The sequence below is a fragment of the Drosophila sechellia genome, chromosome X, assembly GCF_004382195.2.
Source record: "Drosophila sechellia strain sech25 chromosome X, ASM438219v1, whole genome shotgun sequence".
Taxonomy (NCBI): domain Eukaryota; kingdom Metazoa; phylum Arthropoda; class Insecta; order Diptera; family Drosophilidae; genus Drosophila; species Drosophila sechellia.
In genome coordinates, this window is record NC_045954.1 from 18845539 (window position 1) to 18864907 (window position 19369).

The following is a 19369-nucleotide window of genomic DNA, read 5'->3' on the forward strand; positions in this document are numbered from 1 at the left end:
AGTTGTCGTTTTATTCGATTTGATTTCATCGTATTTACATAAAAACACCGAGATCTAAACATATACAAATATCAGATTAATAATTGCAATTGCCAGTTTTCGTTGAAGTGGGTGAGAGCTAAAATGAAACGCTTGTTTGTATACTATATGCCATTTACGTATTTAGTGTGCCTAAAGTCCACAATGCTAGTCCCGCCCAAATATATCCATCCAATTGGCATTTCCAGCTACTTTCATCTACTTAAAATTGGATTTTGGCACCCGATCGGGCTTCTTAATTTAGTTTTGGACCTCAGAGTGTCTGCCGCTCCATAAGCTCCGTCTGACAACCATTTTTGAATGATAGGAATCCTTTTGAGAGTGGACTTCCTTGTGTACCCTGTAAAATCAGCCTGCTGTCAAATGCTTCTTGATTCATTGAAAAATTTCACTGCACCGTGATCAGAATACCTTTTTGCTTTTGGGATTGATCTGTGGAAGTTAAAAGTGTGGAAATAAATTTATAAAGTGCAGCACAATGGTCGGATAACTTGCGTTAATATCACTCATACGACATGTGGGACGAATGAGTATTTACCAACTTTTGACGTAACTCCAGTTTCGAACCAACAAATCCTTACAATACATATAACATTTTCCATAAATTAAAACACTTTATGGAGCTCTTTCACTTGGAAGTCATTTTGTTGGCTTGAATACTGCGACCATGTCATGAAACCATTGCGCTGATTTCTTAGCCTATTGTTAGTTTAAAAATCTTAATCCAGCTGAGCATTTTCCATTCCCCATAGCGTGTGGCGATCTCAATTTAGATTGGCATGACTGGTTGCACCCACCTTAAGGTGTAAACACATGGAACGCGAGGTCAAAGTCGAATAACTCACACGGAATACAGCGCTTTAGCGCAACTCTAAGCAAACACACATACGCATATATTAAAATACTTATCGGTAAGATGAAGAGCAATTTGGAGGGGCAATTGCCACGGCACCTCCTCCATCCACCCACCTATCCATCTGGCCACTTCCACACACATTCAGAACGCGGCGGAATGTCGTTTACAACCACAGTTTCTATTGCAGTTACATTGCATCATCACATATTGGCGCTCCCGATCCGTACCCATTGGTAACCTAAAGTGACTCCGACTCGGCCATCTGCCGTCGGAGGCGGCTGGCTCAGAGTCGCGGACTCTCCAGGATCGTGTGGCTGGACATGACCGAGTTGGCCAGCGCAATCGAGTTGCCGGCCACCGACAGGTTCGTCTCGTTCTTGGAGCGTCGCCGCCAGAAGCAGCAGGGAGCGCACAGCCGCTCGCACACCCGCATCCCCTTGAAGGTGTCCACGAAGGCGCGCCGGAAGCTGGCGTTCATGAAGCAGTAGGTGATCGGATTGCAGCAGCTGGAGGAGTAGGCCAGCAGCTGGAGGAAACTGATGGAGGTGTAGCCTACGTACTCGTACACCGTCGGCCCCAGCAGCATGGTCATTGTGTTGATCACGTACAGCGGGGTCCAGCAGATGAAGAACTCCAGGACCAGGACGAACAGCATCTTGACCACACGCTTCTTGCTCTCCAGACTCTTGGTTTCATTGGATCTGCAAGGTACCGTGCAAGCGAAAATTGACACACGAATCGGTAGGTCATGCGGCTAAGAATCCCATGGAGCACTCACCTCCGCAGTCCCGCCTCCGTGATCCGCAGACTGGGCTGCGACAAGGACTTGCGCCGGGACTCATTGTCGCTCACGTATCCCTGCTGCTGAAGCTGCATCTGGTGGCGCATTCTGTGCACCCGGCTGCAGCACTCACCATTTCCAGCTCCCGTTCCGCTTAGGGTTCCTCCTCCTCCGTTGATCTGCTGATGGCGCAGGGACTTCACGGATGCGCTCCGCATGCAGTACAGATGCCTCCTTCCTTCGCAGGGACCTCCTCCGCCGATCAATCGACGTTTGCTGCCACAGTGGCCGTAATCTGCAAAATGGGAAGTTACAGGGTATCCACAAAACACATCTGACTTGTCTCGCAAATAGATAGATTTGTCAAATTGAATGTTAAGCACAGAAAGAAAAACTTTGAGCAGAAGAAATGCACTCAATGATTTGAAACTGCACGACTTGAATTCGCAGCTTAATAGATATGCACATTGCATTTAAGAGTTGAAATACTAGGATTATTATCCGAAAACATATTGAACCATAGCTATGCATAGTAGGTATATAAATTAATTCAATATACATTTTTAATGCCATGCCCAATGTTAGCTGTCTCGAATCTTGCGTGATTGAAACATACCAGTCAGTTGATTGATATACAGCAATACGAGGCTAATGAAGCGCAATCATGGAATCACGCAACGTGGTTCACTCTCAGCTGCTTTGAGGTATTCAGCTCAACTGGGAATGCAAGTTGAGTGGGATTTTGCCTTTCAAGCTTTGCAGAAGCTCATCGATAATGCTGCCACTGGTGCTATTTATCCTTTTGGCCGCCACGCTTCTGTTTTGGAAATGGCAGGGCAATCACTGGCGTCGCCTGGGACTGGTGGCACCCTTTGGCTGGCCACTGGTTGGGAATATGTTGGACTTTGCCCTGGGCCGCCGCTCATATGGCGAGATTTACCAGGAAATCTATACGTAAGATTAGCGTAAAGAGTCCTTTAAGGCCACGTGTAATGAACCTTTTTTGACAGTCGGAATCCGGGCCTGAAATATGTGGGTTTCTATCGCCTGTTTAACGAACCCGCCATTTTGGTGCGTGACCAGGAGTTGCTGCGCCAGATCCTGGTGGGCCGTAACTTTGCCGACTGTGCGGACAACGCCGTTTATGTGGACAACCAGCGCGATGTCCTGGCTAGCCACAATCCCTTTATCGCCAACGGGGACCGCTGGCGAGTCTTGCGGGCCGACCTGGTGCCGCTCTTCACACCCAGTCGAGTGCGTCAGACCTTGCCACATGTGGCCAGAGCATGTCAGTTGCTCCGGGATCAGGTGCCCCTTGGACGCTTCGAGGCCAAGGATTTGGCCACTCGTTATACGCTGCAAGTGGTTGCCTCCGCGATCTTCGGTCTGGATGCCCATTGCTTGGGGAGTCACAAGAGGATGGCTCCACCAAGTCGTTGGCTGGAATGGCTCGCTCCGCTCTTTCAGCCAAGTGTTTGGAGTTTGCTGGAGACCATGTCACTGCTCCACTCTCCTCGATTGGGTAGACTCATTGGCCACCGGTTGGTAATGTAGAACCCCCTAATGTGTAACCTTTGATCCATTATCCCCTTACAGATACGTACCCCTGCCGCTGCAGCACTGGTTCAGGGATTTGGTGGAGGCTAGAAGTGGTGGCGACAACCTCCTGCAATGGCTGGCGGAGAGCAAAAGGGGCTTGGGAACGGAGGAGCTTGCAGGACATGCCACCACTCTCCTACTGGAGGGCTACGAAACCTCGGCGATGCTCCTGGCATTTGCCCTCTACGAATTGGCCCTCAATGAGGATGCACAGCGACGGCTACACATCGAATTGGATGAAGTGGCTCAGCGCCACGCAGGCAATCTGATTGACCCAGTGGCTCTGGGTGAACTTCGCTATAGCGAAGCTGCACTCTTGGAGGCACTGCGTCTTCATCCGGCCATGCAGGCTCTGCAGAAGCGCTGCACCAAGTCATTCACCCTTCCAGACCAGAAACCAGCAGCGAGCAGCGCACTTAAGGTGCAATTGGGCACAGTGCTGGTGCTGCCCGTTCAGGCCATTCATCTGTGGGTGACACCCCCTAAGCCTCAGATTGTCGAACTACAATACTTTTCCTTTTCAGAGATCCCGCAGTGTATCCGGCACCCAACCAGTTTCGTCCAGAACGCTTTCTGATTCAGCCACCAGTGGGCTGTCGGTTTCTGGGCTTCGGAGCTGGACCACGAATGTGTCCGGGAATGCGACTTGGCCTGCTCCAGACGAAGGCTGCACTGGCCACACTCCTGCAGGACCACTGCGTCCTGCTGGCGGATGAGGATCAGTGCAGGGTGGAGGTGTCTCCGCTCACCTTCCTCACCGCCAGCAGAAAAGGCATTTGGCTGCGTTTCAAGAGAAGGACACGTAGATATTAATGATGCACTTAAGGGATTATATCCCTATATCACGAACTCTGTGCTAAAGTTGTACCTACATTGTAGATGTTACATAGAAAGGATACTATATTCGTAGTTATCAGCTTGTGAAGGTAATCATTTGGGATGCATGTAAGAAGGAAATGGATACTCAAGTGCGGAATGAGACCATATACAACCTCGCAATTTTATTCCCGTTTGCGGTTGGGCGAGTAGTTCAGCTGAGCATAATTTAAATTGCCATCAAAAGCGCAGTTTGCGGATGATAGGAGGCGGATTCTTGGCACGCATAGTGGAGGCCGTGTGGAGCTGCTAATAATATGGCAATTTCCATGAAATTGTTCAGCTTGTTCGGCGATGGGACATTTGCGACCCGGCCGACACACATAAATGCTCTTTGGCTTGGAAATTTATGACGGGGTAATGTCAAACGTTATGGCCTTAAACGGAACGAGAAAGTTAAAAATTTAATCAAATTTATTGTCACACAGAAAGGCGGACGGAGTGCGAGTATGTGTGAAAATGAGTGCCACGCGTCCCACGGGCTCCAGTGGTGAATCCTGGCAATGGGATAACGGCCTTTAACGAGCGCTTAAATGCTCGTCTCGTGCATAATTTACGGCATTTAAATTGACCTTTTTAACAGCGGGCAGACTGGCATGTCCGTGCTGGTCCATGGGTCATGCGGGGTCAGTTGCCTAGGAAGGGAAATGAATCGCTCGATGAATCCTCGAGTGCTGCGATAATTCAGTGCGGCAAGTGAAGGTCTATGCTAATGCACACTTTCCATTTCGCATAAAGGACTTACCACCTGGAGGCGCCAACCCTTTCATGCAAATTAGTCGCCCGGGGACCCACTGCTCCGCTGCTCTATTGCTTCACTGCCTCATGCCTGCTTCGTGGCAGGAGCTCCTCTAACCAACATTAATTGAACCAACATTAATTGAAGATTAAAGTAAGTCCGTTGCTCGGTAGGCTCACTGTGATTTCCACGGGGACTCTACGGTTGACTTCGCCTTGTGGGTGTGCATTTATCATACACGTCACGTTACCAACTCGCATCCACCGAGGAGCACCGCGGAGGTTCCTCTTCAGGAGGCCTCTCCACAGGGACTGTTTTATATTTACAGCCAGCCGAGCATATACTATATTCTGAATTTACATAGATATGTATATATATATGTATATATTTATTGGGAGCACGCTTTAAGGCGGCATTAAAGGCGAATTAGCAGAATTGATTTGCGCCGGCTTTGCCTTGGGCTGCCTAGAATTTTTGTGCCCATAATCTGGGGATTATTCACAGCGTCCGCAGCTGGAGAGGATGGGCCGTGGATGCGCCGTGGATGGGGGAAGGGGCCATCTAGCCATGGGGAATGCTCTTAAAGCCGGCGATGGGAATGCAAATGAAAGTAAAAACGCCGGGAGCTTTCGCTTGCTATTGTCACTTTGTACACACTCTTGGAAAACTTGGACAGAGTGCTCCTCCAGGCTTTAGCCCCCTTTCCCCATACCCCATCCCACAGCCAGCCATTCAATTCACTTCCGCGATTTAGGCAGGAGTCGTCGACACTCGAATCTTTTCGTGCGTGGGAAACTTTGCCGTGCAAATTGTGTGTGACGCAGTTCGGGGGCTTTGGCTCCTCGGATAAGCTCAGTAGTTGAGCTAATCCCGAATGACGCCCCCTGTCCCGGCAACAGTCGCAACTATTAATGCTACGCCACTGAACCCTCTGAACCCAGAATTCCCAGAATGACCCCGCTGGCTGACAAAAAATCTACGAATATCTCAAAAAATAAGCATAAACCCCTTACCATAGTAGTACTGGGAATGGTGGTGGTGCTGCTGGTGGGGATTGTGCTGGTGTGGCACAATCGTGTCGAGGGACTGACAGTGGCTTCCGTTGGCGCGTCTCTGGCTGCCGGCTCCTGCGACAGCGGCGGAGGAGGAGGTGACCTCCGGCCCACTGCTGCCAAAGTTCATGGCTCGCTCGTTGCGCATGCTTACGTACAGGGTGCGGGTGATGAACAGATAGGTGAAGCTCAGAGCCAGCAGCGGGAGGACCAGCAGGGCCAAGTCCAGGAACAGGTTGTAGGCCCGCTCGTAGTTGAGGCTGTCCGCAGGCCACTGCTCGCGGCACTTGCGAAGTCCTGGCCAGACAGGGGGTTAGTTCCTGGATTAGTGTCCTGGCGCAGACTGACGCACACTCACCTGGTCGACTGGTCGGCATCAGCTGGCTAAAGGCGGCGATGGGCGTCATGCACACCAGACTCCCCAGCCAGATGATGGCGATGATCTTGTTGGCGTGGTTGATCGTCTGCCAGGTGCGCGACCTCAGCGGATGGCAGATGGCGTAGTAGCGCTCGCAGGAGATGGCCACCAGTGTCCAGGAGGAAACGGCCACGGAGGCGGCTGCAATGAATTGGAAAATCAGAGAAGTTACCAACCGATACAAAAATCTAAGAGTAACTACAATATTTACATTAGATTATATATTTATACTATGTATAAGTGTAACTTTGCCATTTTCATTCACAAATCGAGCAGCTTAATTAGATAGATTCAAAATTTAAATTTGTTTATTGCCTAACATAATCATCTCTGTGGCAAATAATGGCTGGGGTCAATTTCCCGGCGGCATGGGATATATTGCTAATCCACGCCTGCCATTTGCCACCCGTCGAAAAGTTTTAACTTTTATGGCTCCAATATTAATGGCCATTTTCCCGACTGCCCTTCGCTTCACCCCATAAACTTTTATTCGAACTCACTCATTGGCAATTGTTCCGCTTGGTCCACGACTCCATTGCGTTGCCGGAACAATTAAAATGTTAATGTCTTTGTCAGATCCAACTTGTTTATTTTCCCTAATTTTTTTTTTTTTTTGTTTTCTGCTTTTCGGCTTGCCGCTTGATAGCAATGGTGCCGCTTTTAATCAAAGTCCCCAGCCAACACACGAACAGTTTTCAAGTGTTTCCGGCAATGGTCCATTGTCGTTCTAATCGCCATCCCAATGGCAATCCCCCAGTCCCATTCCCATTCCCCAACCCCATTCCCAATGCCTATCCACAGCCTAATCCTGGTGGGCACCAAGAGCGCAATAAAGGCCAAAACACACGCACACACACTCGCTCCAGTTGGCAAGTGGATTCTGGAACCATGGACCACCTCAAAAACGGGTTGAGGCTTTTAGAATTGCGAATGCAAAATAGTAGGACGGCAGAGTGTGCCTGGCTCGCTGGCGGGATGATGAAACGGAACGAGCCGAGCTCATTAACAAAATTAAATTTAGCTCCGTCGCGTGGCGCCGCCATATACGCACCCTCTACCCCTTTGCCCCTTTACCCCTTGCCACCTTCCTTTTGGCTGGGAAATGCAAACTGGAGGACCACGAGGACCATGGCTCAGTGATTTTGAGAGTCCGCAAAAAAAATGTTAATTTTATGGATATACTGAAAATAGAAACCGGACCGCGACGTGGGCTAACAATGAATTCAACGAAAGGCAAAATACTCGCACGCCCATTTTCCTGGCGTTCCGGGGGCGTGGCAGCCGGTAGTGAAAAGTGGCAAATGGCAAGTGGCAAAATCGCAAATTATCAATAAAAACTGGTAATATATAGGTATTTTTATTCATATAAATATCAAATCTTCATATCTTTTTTTCGAGTTCATAATAAATTGGGCATAAATTATAAGCCAACATAGTTTTTGTTAGCGAATGAATTGGTTATTGCGTATTTTATTCACTGAATTTAAATTATATTTTAAAGATAAAAGACGAGTGATTTATAAGGACATTTATTTTTCGGCCAATTTCGAGTGGAAGCCAACGCGTTTGTTCGGAAAATGTCAATTTGATGGCTCTGTTGACAAGCAGTCATCTCGAATGGAGCCTGTGTCCACATTTGGTCGACAGGTAGACTGGCCGACTGGTCGACTGGTTCTCAGGTGCTCAAAGCCAACTCGGGTCGGAAAATGACAATGAGCCGGGTTCCCGTTTCGGTGCCCCTCGTGGCTTGACCATCCTCCGCCATCGAAAAGCCACCAGTCACCTCCGCGTGTCCTGGCATTTCGCATTCTCACATGCTGGCGTTCTGCACTTGGGTGCGTGTTCGAGTGACAAAATTTGAAATGGTTCTGCCATGCAGAAATATCCGGGCAGTGCGGATATAACTTTATACATACATGCTGCAAACTGTGACAAATCAAACGAAAGTGTGGGCTTTCAAATGGAAAATCCTACATTTTAGTTGCTTTGTTGCACATTCCCTCTGCGAGTGAATCCCATCATTTCGCTTGGTCTACGGATGGAGCATCCAGTTTGTGGCTACCAGAGTATTTCATGAGCTTCTTGGCCTGCAATTAAGTGGACCGCAAACATGCCTCAGACTTCATCTGTTTATTGTCGCCCACGGCTTTTTGTCAAAATCATTTTCGGCCAGCTCTTCGTTCACAATGAAAAATTCCAAAAGGTCAGTGCGAACTTTTCATCACATTTTCGTTTTGGTGCTGCACAAAATGAACTTTCAACTTTTCATAACTGCTAATTGTGCTGTGCGTGTGCTCTGGAGGTGGGCAGCCGCTCCGGTTTCCATCCATCAACCATCCATCTATCCACCCATCCACTCGAAAGGCCAAGTGGATTCTCCTCAGAGGGTTGTGGCCAAACATTTTCCGGCTGGTTATTTGATTTTCGATCTTCTCCAGATACACCGCTCTCACCTTTCGACTCCATCTGGCCATGTCGAAAGTTACATTAAATTAAGCTAACAACCGCAAAAGTATAACTGGCCTTTGCCCAAAAGAACTAGCTGCACTTCGACAGGCATCCGTTTCTGGCAAGCCAAATGCCACGGGCAATTTGCCTAAACTTTTGGGAATACCCACCGCATGTACACTGAGAGAATATCTTGTGATAGAAATAGTTGAGGGTTGAATAAATCTAAAGAAGCTAGGGAAGGTAAAGATTGATAGATTAAGATGCTATGATTTAAGCATATACAAGTAAATCAAATATTTATCTGATAAGTGCAAAATGAAGATACTTTTAGGCTTCAATGTGGTATGTAACTCAATATTCAGATGAATCAACATGCTAATGCAGGATTATCAATTCTGTATTGCATACTTTTAAGCACTTTATTTTTAATGCAACACCAACGTCTTGGGGATTTTCCCAGCACTGCACTAAAATATAAATGTATAATTTAATTTACAAAACTTGGCTTGTGAATATTTTCCAGGTACACAAATGTAACATTTCATTTATTTCTGTTTATCTTCATCTCAAATCAGCAAAGGCAAGGCAAACACAGAGGCAAACACAGAGGCAACCTTTGAGTGCGGCTTAGCGAACAGTCTTCCCGGCTTCAGCTTTTGAGGTGACCAAGCAGGTCGGAACGGAGCTGGGAAAGTCGCTTACTTGGTTGGTAAATTACGAGCCAGTTGTGAGTTGTGAGGTCAAAGGAGAAAGTTGAATACCAATTAAAAGTGCGGCCGACTGCCAGGAACCCACCGCGCCATCGCCTCATCATCCGGCTGGCGGAGGGATCAGATGCAACACTTTAATCCCGGACACTTCGCTGCAATAATTTCTCGCCTGTTTAATGAGTGTAAAGTTTAGTGCAAATAGTGGGGAGCACAATGAAATGCGACCGCAGCTAATTGCTGCTAGTTGCGAGAGTGGATCGAAAAGTTTGCCGGGTGCGGCGGCCAGGCGGCTTAAAAACTACTACGGTTAACCTCTGCGACCGGATTTGAATGCTTTTCATTTGCTGCGCAAATATTTGTATTTCGACTATAGCGCAGTATTGTTTGAACAGGATATGCGGATACAAAGGACTCGGCGCACTCAGCAGACGCACTATTTATGTATTTTTCACGGCTGACGTAAATATTTAATGTAATTTATATGCGAAAATTGCAATACAAAATAGCTTCATGAATTATGATTATCAAACTGGAAATGACTTTAAGCGGCGCATGCAAATCGATTGCCAAAACATGGCCCATTTTCAATTTCCCCCACCGCGAATTCCAGATTTCGAAACCAATCCAATTCCGGATTGCCCTCTGGTCGTTGTTTTTGATTTAGCGCCCCATTCGATGCGATACTCTATGACAATAAGTCCATCTTTCGGCATTTCCAGTTACACCCACTGCCACATAACTGAAAGTGGATTTTTATGGACTCAGTGCGTGTGTCCCTCCACGGTGCTCAAATAAAAATAATTCCAAATTTGAGTCAACAATAAAAAACGGTTGTGCAAAAGTTTGGCCTTTTCGACGCTCGATGGCAGGATGGCTGGGTGGCAAGATGGCCAGATTGAAAAGGCACAAGGATATGCTTTTTTTTCCGGATGAATGTCGATGGTATAAACAGATCACTACCCTCCACTTGTGGCGCCCACAAAGGATTCTGCACCAGGATAGACAAGAGGTATCAGATGGTCGATGCGCCGCGTGTTGTTGTTCATCCCGGGCAACTTCCTTTTGATTTCGCCCGTAAAATTATTTGAAAAAATTGCTTCCCATTGTTTTCCCCCCACATATTGATACGCCAAGTTAAGGCCATCGGAAAAGAGAGCAACTTTTTTACCGCCCCGGGGGTCCTCGCCTGTCTGTATAAACATATGTTTGTATTTACATACATACATGTGAGTTATAAAAGTGCCATAAACTGAGCGGACTCAGGCGAAAAAGCCTCAATCGACATGAATTTGTATGGGGGCAAATTGTAAAACACAACAAATTAAAATGTCCTACACACTCTATGGCCAAATCGAGTGAGATCTCCTTGGCCAAGGATGACGACGGCGGAGAGGACGTGCTGCATTGAGTATTGAGTTTTAGAAACTCTAGAACTTTGCATTTTAATTGGAAAACTAGAGCGGACTGAACCCCAAAAGCTGTTGCATATTTTTCGGGTGATTGGGCAAATTTATCGAGTGTCCAACTACCAAACCGAGTGTAGCTTAAAAACCGAAAGTTTTTGCAGCTTCCGTCGCCCCGCAATCGATGAAGCCATTAAAGATTCACTAGCTGCTCCTCGAGAACTCCATTTCGCATGCATGACATGGCCGGGGAGGTTTAGGTGAAAGCTTTGTCGCACTCCCATCGAATGGCCATTGTTGGGTGACCGCTTTATGTCGCTCGATTTACGGACAGCCCAACTGCCGCTGCACTGCATCACCAAGGGAGGTGGGCAACTAGGACATTGCAACTGGAGTTCGAGTAGCTGCAGGAAGTCGAGGTAAGATTCTACAGTTGCAAACTGATTTATTTTCTTTTTTTGTTGCCCGGGGCAGCAGTTCAGGAAAGAGACATAAAAGTGAATAATGCATTTCGCATTCACCGCGTGCCGGTGCAAAGTTCACGGAAACAAAGTTCCCAGGTGGGGGAGCCTCACTTTTGGCCAACACTTTTGCAAATTGATGGAAAATCTTGATGGGTTCGGCGCCATTTGAAGTGCATTTAAGTTTGTCCTTCTTGTCGAGCGTTAATTTATTGGTCACTTTAATTAGACGAATTGAAAATGTGCTGAATGTGACACAATTTGTGAGTGCTCTGCATAAAAGTACATATTAAGCCATATATTTGTGAGTTAATAATGCATGCTAATCGTTCAGCCAAGAATTTAAGTTATTAATTGGGCTTTTTCAGCCTGCGGACTGGCTTCTTTTCTAATTTTGATGCAATCTACTAAACTGTCTATCAAAACAAGGTGGAATATAATATCTGGTGACCCCGATCTCCACTAACATTCATTTGAGACAAGTTCAGGATGCTTTTAAGTTGTAGTTCGGTGTCCCTGGACATTTTAATGTGCTAATAGCAATTAACTTTTCTTCTTATTTATGTTGTTCCCGCTTTCATTTGATCACAAAATACCTAGTAGTCTTTGAGCTGACTTTCTGGGCTCTAAAGCCAGCTTTTGGTGACCCCGATTCCCTTCAGAGCACTCCATTCAATCTGCGACATTTGCCCGGCCTTTTTCCGTTTGATGCCAACTATAAACAACCTATCTTTTATGCCATCCAACGAAGGGGAGAAAGTGACAGTTCACGGCGTGACTTTCACCCGACGGGCTACTTAAACACGCCGTAATTGTTGCCATGGCACTGTTTTTTCAATGTCCTGCGCCTCCGCTTTGAAATGCCTTTCGCAGTCACTTTTTATCCAGCGATAAATTGCAAAATAAATTGGGTCCAAGGAAATTTGCGGCAAGTTGTAGGGATGGCCGGGTGGCTGGTGTTCGGGATCCAATACCTGGCTGGAAAACAGGATGAGCAGAGGCAGTGGCACAACCGTGTTCTTGATGGCAACTTGACCCGCTACAAAAGATGGACAGTTGAGCTGTGGATGCTTGGGTGCATGGATGTTTGTGTGTGGGTGTGTGTGGCTGACATGAATGCAACAGTATGCGTTGCATATAAGCCATTTTAATTTCACATTAGACCCTGTCAACCGCACTTTATGGTTTCCCCATGGAAATCCACAAAAGGCCAAAAGGAGCTGAAAAATCACCATTCATTTGTATTCCCTTTGTGCCCGTGTGCCATGCTCCATGCTCCGTGTGCCCGATGTCCTTGCGGCCTTAAGATGCTTGTCCGCAAAGCCCACCCACTTCTCCCCGCCTCCCGGGTCTCATTAATTCAGCTCAGGAGTATATTTCATTTCGCCACGCAAATAATACTCACACGCAAAAAACGGCGCTTAATATCGCTTTAATTCGCTCAGTTTTTAATGGGTTTCTTTTCTCTCGTCGAGCATTTTATTTAATGGCCGACAGCTTTGATTATGATCTTGACAAATATAAGCTTTTGCCTCGAAATCAATGGGGCAGGTGCTTTAAAACCGACGAAATCAATTGGTTTCGTGCCACACGCTCCACTCGCGCGTTAGCTTCAAATTTCGTGCAGTGTACTGTTGAAAGCCAGGAAACAATTATACGGGAAACCGATGAAAAACGTTTATTAGGAGCATATTTTAATTTAACACATCACTTTCGCCTCTATATGGGCAGGTGTATGCAAATTGAAAATGCACAGAAGCACACAGATTGCCGATGAACACGGTATTTAAATGCTTTTTGCACAGGACATCAGTGGTAGCAGAGGCTTTTTAACCTTAGTTGCAAATATTTATATAATTGAAAATCAATAACCATGTCAATTGTGTGCAACTCTGGGTGTCATAACTTGCTATTATTTCGCTTACAAAACAATTTCTGTGCGCCATAAAGTGTCGAGTTCGACATGCAATACGAATTCAGATCGGTACAGATAGGTTCGGTGCAAATAAAGTTGGGGTTGTGTACGAGCCGAGAGGACAATTGCAGAACCATGGACAAAAAGAACTGGACGCGATTGGCCCATAATGATTGAGTGGGATTAAGTTGAGTGGCGCATTCATATTCATCGCTGGCCGTGGAGTTTCCAGTTCCCGCCCAGTTAACTCTCATTAAAAGGCAAAAACAACATGAACATGAAAATGGCGGGCATACACAGCGCAGTATGTATGTATACATATATATACATATATATGTATGTGCACTTGTGTACATAAGTTCAAATAATTGCGTCCTTCGCCAACCTCCTCCTCCTCCTCAGTCAAATAAGCCCGTTTCTCTGCAGATGCCGTTCAAACTTTGGAGCCAAACAAAAACTGAGTGGGCGCGTGACGGGGTGGCATGTGGCATGGGGCGGCACTCTGGGCGTCAATAACATGTACCGCCCACATGGGGGGGCGGGGGATAGAAAAAAAGAAAAACGAGTTGCCAGTGAAGAGCATCGTGGTTAGTTCTTATTTCAATTCGTTTTACTACTTATGCCATTTGGCCCCTTAATGTTTGCCAAGCTCCACCAGAAACTGTAGAAACTGTGTGTTTGTGCATAAATTTGCTCATTACGAGTGCTTTTGGCCCTTGAAGAACTAGCTGGAATTGCACTGCGCCCACATTTTTTGAGACACTTTGCTCCCTGCTCGCCTAATTAATGATTACGTCTGCGTGGCGCTGATTTGTATTTGTGTTGCCAAGAAAACAAGAAATAATAGAACGGACAACAACAAAAAAAAGGCACCCAAAACAGAAGCAAGGAAAATTCAATTAATCATTAATTTGCCGAGCTGTCAGCGACTTGGACGAGTTGGACGCGCCACCAATGGGTGGCCCATCCACAGGTCAGGGTTCAAGGCCGTCAAGGACGTCCCGCCGCCTGGGGACAAAAAGTGCAACCAGGTCGAGCAGTGGAATAGAGAAAATTCTAAGGCCCGAAGCCATAAACTTTGGTCTAAGGATGTCATGTCCGCACACAAATGTCCTTTTTTAAGAGCCACAGAGAAGCCTTTTCTTTGCCTTACCAGCACATAGGTATCTTAATTGGATATCAAATGGAGTTAATTCGATAACATTTTATCTGAGATTATGTTCTAGCCTTAAAGTGTTCATCAAACGGAACACTTTCCTCTAACACTCTTTTTGGTACAAAGTTGCTAATACTAGTTGCTAATATTAGTTGCTAAGATGTGCGCTTTCAAGGAGGAATTTCTTGCAAAAAAGAAAAGGACCATGAATAGACCATCGTTTTGAGTTTTATTACCTCTAATGCTGAGCCAAAAGTCAACAACTATGTATTTTTAGTAGCTCCCCATATTCCGACTAACTTTGAGCTTGTTATTGCTGGCTCGCTTGTGAATTTGTTGAAATTCTTGGTAGATCGAATATGTAGAAGCTATAACCAATATGGACTTACAGGAGTTTATCCTTCGGTTTCGATTTGCATAAGTAATGGACAATGCCAACATTACTAACATTACAACATTACTGCATAATTACGATCATAAATCCAGGGGCGCGGTCACGACCACTTCGGAAGGAGGCAGGTGGGATAGTAGGGAGCCAGGAAGGCGACGTGGCAGGACATCGCTGCACCTTGACGTGATGATGGCCATAAATTGGTGCCTCAGCCCGGCCAGCGATGACATTTTCAGATTTACGCCCCGTGCAACAGATGGAAAGGAATGGGAATGCGAACAAGGATGCGGATGCGGATGAGGATGAGGGCGAGGAGTCCTTGGAAACTGAATGCCAGCTCTCTTTCTGGGCCTTTCTGGGGCTCGAGACAGCGCCGAGTGCTTGCTGAACAAATTGGCATGTGTGTGCCTGAGCGCTCAACTTGTTCGCCAGCCATTGTTATTATGTTGTTAATAAGTTAGTGCGGGGGCGGCCAAGATGGATATGCCAGGGTACGCCAGGATACGTGAGGATGCCGGGGCAGTGGACGGGGGGACAGGATGGAGCAGCGGTTCCGGCAGTACCGAAAACAAACTTGCAGCAAGACAAACAACATTACCAGCACGTCTGAAACGGAAACGCAGGAAACAGGAAACAAGTCATGAAAATGCAAGGCAGGGTGTCAGAAGGATCAGCGAGGGGACGTTAAGGATGTGGAGCAGCTAGCGGAGCGGATGGAGCTGGTGGGGGAAAGGGGCTTCGGAACGGAACACTACAAGAAAATCGCGACGTGACGCTGCATAGCAGAGTGATTTTCGCAATATTGCCACGGTTAAAAGCAATTCTTGAGTGCCTCAATGCCAAAGGAGCAAGGGAACAAGGGAACAAGGGAACAAGGGGGGAGGGTAACAGGAGCCGGGTAAAGAGCAGAAGGCTCCGGATCGACTCCGCGTACACATGGAAATTGACCAGAATGCTGAGCAGGAGCAGAGCTCCCGGCGGGCGAGCAATTTGCATTGGAAATGCGGATCAGCCTGGATTAATCTTGCGGGAATGGAGGATGGCTGGCCTGGACTGAGCTTCATCTTCCGTTTGGATGCGCCTCCAAGGAGTCCGAGGAGGTGAAACAGGTTGAGGACCTCTCCTAAACGCTGAGCAAATAATTAGAATGTCCGATGGCATGCACTTTGGTTAAATAAGCAAATTAATGCCGTTCGGCTCCTTAAAACGGCCTCAACCGAAATGCTGATGAGCATTTGTGACAGGTGTCAGGGCCATTTCTCTGCTCCATTCTGTGCCACTGCCGACAGGACATGGAATCACGCCGAAGGCGAACCATATCACAGATGGCTGAACCGGGCTCATCTGATGAGTATCACCACCCACATCACCCTTATCTGAGCTGGAGACACAAATTAATGTCTGGTGAGAATGTTTACCCATCTGACTGGACTTTTCAAGGACCCAACTTGAGTTTTGGGCTCACTCATTGAGTTCAAAATGGTTTTAAAGAGCATCCCCCGCATGTTTACAGTGTGCGTGTGTATGAGTGCGTGTGTGTGTTGTGTGCGTGGGCCTATTTAATCTTTTGAACCCTTGAGGAACCCAAAGCCCGGTGCTCGCTGCTCGGGGAAACCCCGACTGTCGTTACGCAGATGCGGGCCATCATAAAATACGGCCATTCTCAGGCGGATGCAGATTGGGAGACGAGATATAGTGCGTTCTTGCCAACAAAATATGATTTAGGCCATAAATAAGCACGGAAATTGTGCGTGAAATCGATGGCAGACTCAGTTTTCCTAAGTGGAAAAGTGATGTGCACAAGCGCACAATCTAAAATATACAGTATGGACATCTAAAACTAATATTCATCCCACTACACTACTTTGTGTATAATATTTAGCTTAGCTAAGTGATTTCAAAAGGGTGATTTTTAAAGAGAACCTAACAGCACAGTGAGTGTACAGCAAACTAGATCTTTATTTTCTGCCAATCGTTATTTACTGAAGCCTCTACTAGGATTTTGTTAGGGACCAATAGCAAGAAATCATCGATGGCCACGCCTGCAGAAAATCCACTTTCTTGCCTTCCCAAAGATCTGAAAGTGTGACCACCAATGAGACAAGTGGCCATCACCCAGGTACACTGGGGATCTGGGGCTACGACGGAGCAGACTTCGTTTTGGACTTGGAATAAACTCCACACGTGGCTATCTGTCTAGACTTAACCATTATTTGACCTTTTCGTCATTGGAGGCACTAGATGCGGACTCAGATTCGGTTGCTGCTGCGGATATGGGCATGGATGTGGATGCGGCTGCGGTTGGTGATGCGGAGGAGGTGGTCGAGCGGGCCAAACGAACTTGCTGATGGCGACGTCGGCGACGGAAGTACTGGCTCGACACCACTTGAACCGAGTCCATGAACCGATCCATACAGTTGGCCAGGCAGTCGTGCTCCGTGGAGCGCAACTCCGTTTCCGGCAAAGCGATACATACGTCGAAGCAGCGACGCGTCATCTTCTGGATCAGCTCCTGGATGTTGGCCAACACGATCTGCTGCCGAATCCGCTCGAGGTCGTGCTGGTTCGTGGCCATTCGACAAGCGATTCTGGGCCTCGGTCACGGGGATAGGGACTAATAATTGCGGAATTTACAGTTGGGAGCTTGGGATAACCTTTAAATTTGGACACGGACAAGACATAAATGAACTGGCCTACTGGCCTGGACCACTCACCCTGAGCAAACTGGATGAGCTTGCAGAGCAGCTCGCCGAAGATGAAGTGCCTCAGCAGAGTGCCGACCAGGGTCACCGGCATGCAGAATACGCCGAGCAGGATGTCCGAGATGGCCAGGTTGAGCAGGAAAACGTTGGTGATGGTGCGCATGCGACGATTCTGGACGAGCGTTAGCACCACCAGCAGGTTCCCGACCACGGCGCACAGCAGGATGGCCGAATAGCAGGGCACCACCCAGATGGGCACATCGGCACTGACCCGCACCACGCTCCTGTTTCCCTCTGTCCTGCCGGTTACGGCCGGCGCCAAGGTGCTGCTGCTGGGAGTGGTGGCTAGGTCCATGTCCAGATTCAGATCCAATCCGAGATCCAATTCCAGCCCGCTGTAGTTGAGTAGATCGCCGGGTGTCCCAGTGATGGTGACCCCGGCGCCGACTGCGGAGATCTCGTTGCTGCCATTCAGGTGGATCGCGGCCTCCCTGGCCAGCGGCAGCGCCTGGCGCAGGAAGCGGTAGAAGGCGTCAATCGTGAGGCCGAAGAAGGATGCTCGTTTGTGATCCCGGAACAGCACTCGCAATCGGGGACTTGCACTTGCACTGTGGACACACTTCGTCAACTTTACGCAACAAAAATTGGGCTTAGGTCGGGATTGAGTGTCGGCACAGCCGTATGGAGTTCGGGTTCCGCGATGTGTGTCGCGCCTCGCAATCTTCGCGAAGCACTGACGGCAAACGTCGGCGCTTTTTGTGACCACCAGCCAGCGCCAAGCGACCGCAACATGCTGCCAAAGGACACAGAGGCCCAACTCACCACAGGCGCGGCAACATGTTGCCAGCTGAACTTGTTGATATATGCACGCTGTGCTCACTGCCTAAGGGCTAGTAGTAGCTCTAGTTATCCTTTCGATCACGTTTAAGGAACTTCATTTATTACAACCCACAAATCTGCTAAGAGAAAACCATATGAAAAAAGTCGCTAAATCACCCAATTACGATGATTTGCTGTCATCCACGATTCAGTGATGGTGGATGGTGGTGGCATCGAGTGAGCGTTGTTACAAGGACATTAATTTGGAATATATGTTTTGACGACTCAATTCAGTTCATTGGCAGGATGGGTTTTTTGTACAATACATACTACTAAGTTTTGATTAAGCCATTATGTTAATATAAGATTAGACTTTAGTGTTGCGTACCAGAAATTTAAAAATAATCCCGCACGGTTAAGATATCAGCTGTTTAAAACCGCAATTCTAAGAGCCTTGCTTACAAACAACACAATCACTTATAAATTAATAAAAAATACACAAAGAAACGTTTTTATTTAACAAGTGATAATGGGATCGAATGGGACTGGCTTGTACTATGTGTTTGTGATTTTGAATTGTTGAATTTCTTGTGGCTGTCCCTGTAGTTGAGTGTTGTAAATTGCGCTTTTAGGTGCATTAGCTGAAACTATAATGAATGTAATCTTAAAGTGCACTTTTGCGCACTTTTTTTTAATTAACGTTTTTAGGTCGCAACTTCAGGTTCTCAAATGCGGAAATGTTTAAAATTTGGTGCTCTGCTGCGAGTAAACGTGCAAGAATAATAATGAATATAAAATCTCAATAGCTGATTCAGTATGTGATGATAATCAGGACAGATTAAAAAAACATTGCAAAAACTTGTGCTATAGATTGTCGCAAAAGTGGACTGCTTGCAAAAGATATCTGAAGCTATATGAAAGAAATTACACAGATTGGCTTAAAATGGAGACCGTTTATAGCATTAAATCGATCGACGATCGAAGATCTACAGGCTGGCAGT

The 19369-nt window shown here is 47.1% G+C and overlaps 3 protein-coding genes across 4 annotated transcripts; 1 reads left to right on the top strand and 2 right to left on the bottom strand.

Annotated features, from left to right (window-relative positions):
• Window positions 1-1052: 1052 nt before the first annotated feature.
• Window positions 1053-18197, bottom strand: LOC6614900 (cholecystokinin receptor). The gene is made up of 5 exons (XM_032725662.1): window positions 17562-18197; window positions 6301-6501; window positions 5904-6239; window positions 1674-1971; window positions 1053-1596 (listed from the first exon to the last, which is right to left on the bottom strand). Exons 1-5 carry the CDS (start codon window positions 17902-17904, stop codon window positions 1179-1181), a joined length of 1596 nt encoding a protein of 531 aa, XP_032581553.1. The 5' UTR covers window positions 17905-18197; the 3' UTR covers window positions 1053-1178.
• LOC6614897 (probable cytochrome P450 308a1) lies at window positions 2307-4191 on the top strand. 2 transcript variants are annotated; one of them, XM_032725658.1, is made up of 4 exons: window positions 2315-2630; window positions 2687-3217; window positions 3273-3743; window positions 3800-4191. In XM_032725658.1, the coding sequence occupies exons 1-4, from the start codon at window positions 2452-2454 to the stop codon at window positions 4086-4088; spliced, it is 1470 nt and encodes a 489-aa protein (XP_032581549.1). In that variant the 5' UTR covers window positions 2315-2451; the 3' UTR covers window positions 4089-4191. The 2 variants fall into 2 exon arrangements, with proteins under 2 accessions (XP_032581550.1, XP_032581549.1); XM_032725659.1 differs by lacking the exon at window positions 3800-4191 and having other exon boundaries at window positions 2307-2630; window positions 2687-3221; window positions 3273-3365.
• On the bottom strand, window positions 16812-17506 carry LOC116802177 (mitochondrial import inner membrane translocase subunit Tim13). Its single transcript, XM_032725660.1, has one exon. The coding sequence runs from the start codon at window positions 17420-17422 to the stop codon at window positions 17057-17059; it is 366 nt and encodes a 121-aa protein (XP_032581551.1). The 5' UTR covers window positions 17423-17506; the 3' UTR covers window positions 16812-17056.
• Window positions 18198-19369: the final 1172 nt, after the last annotated feature.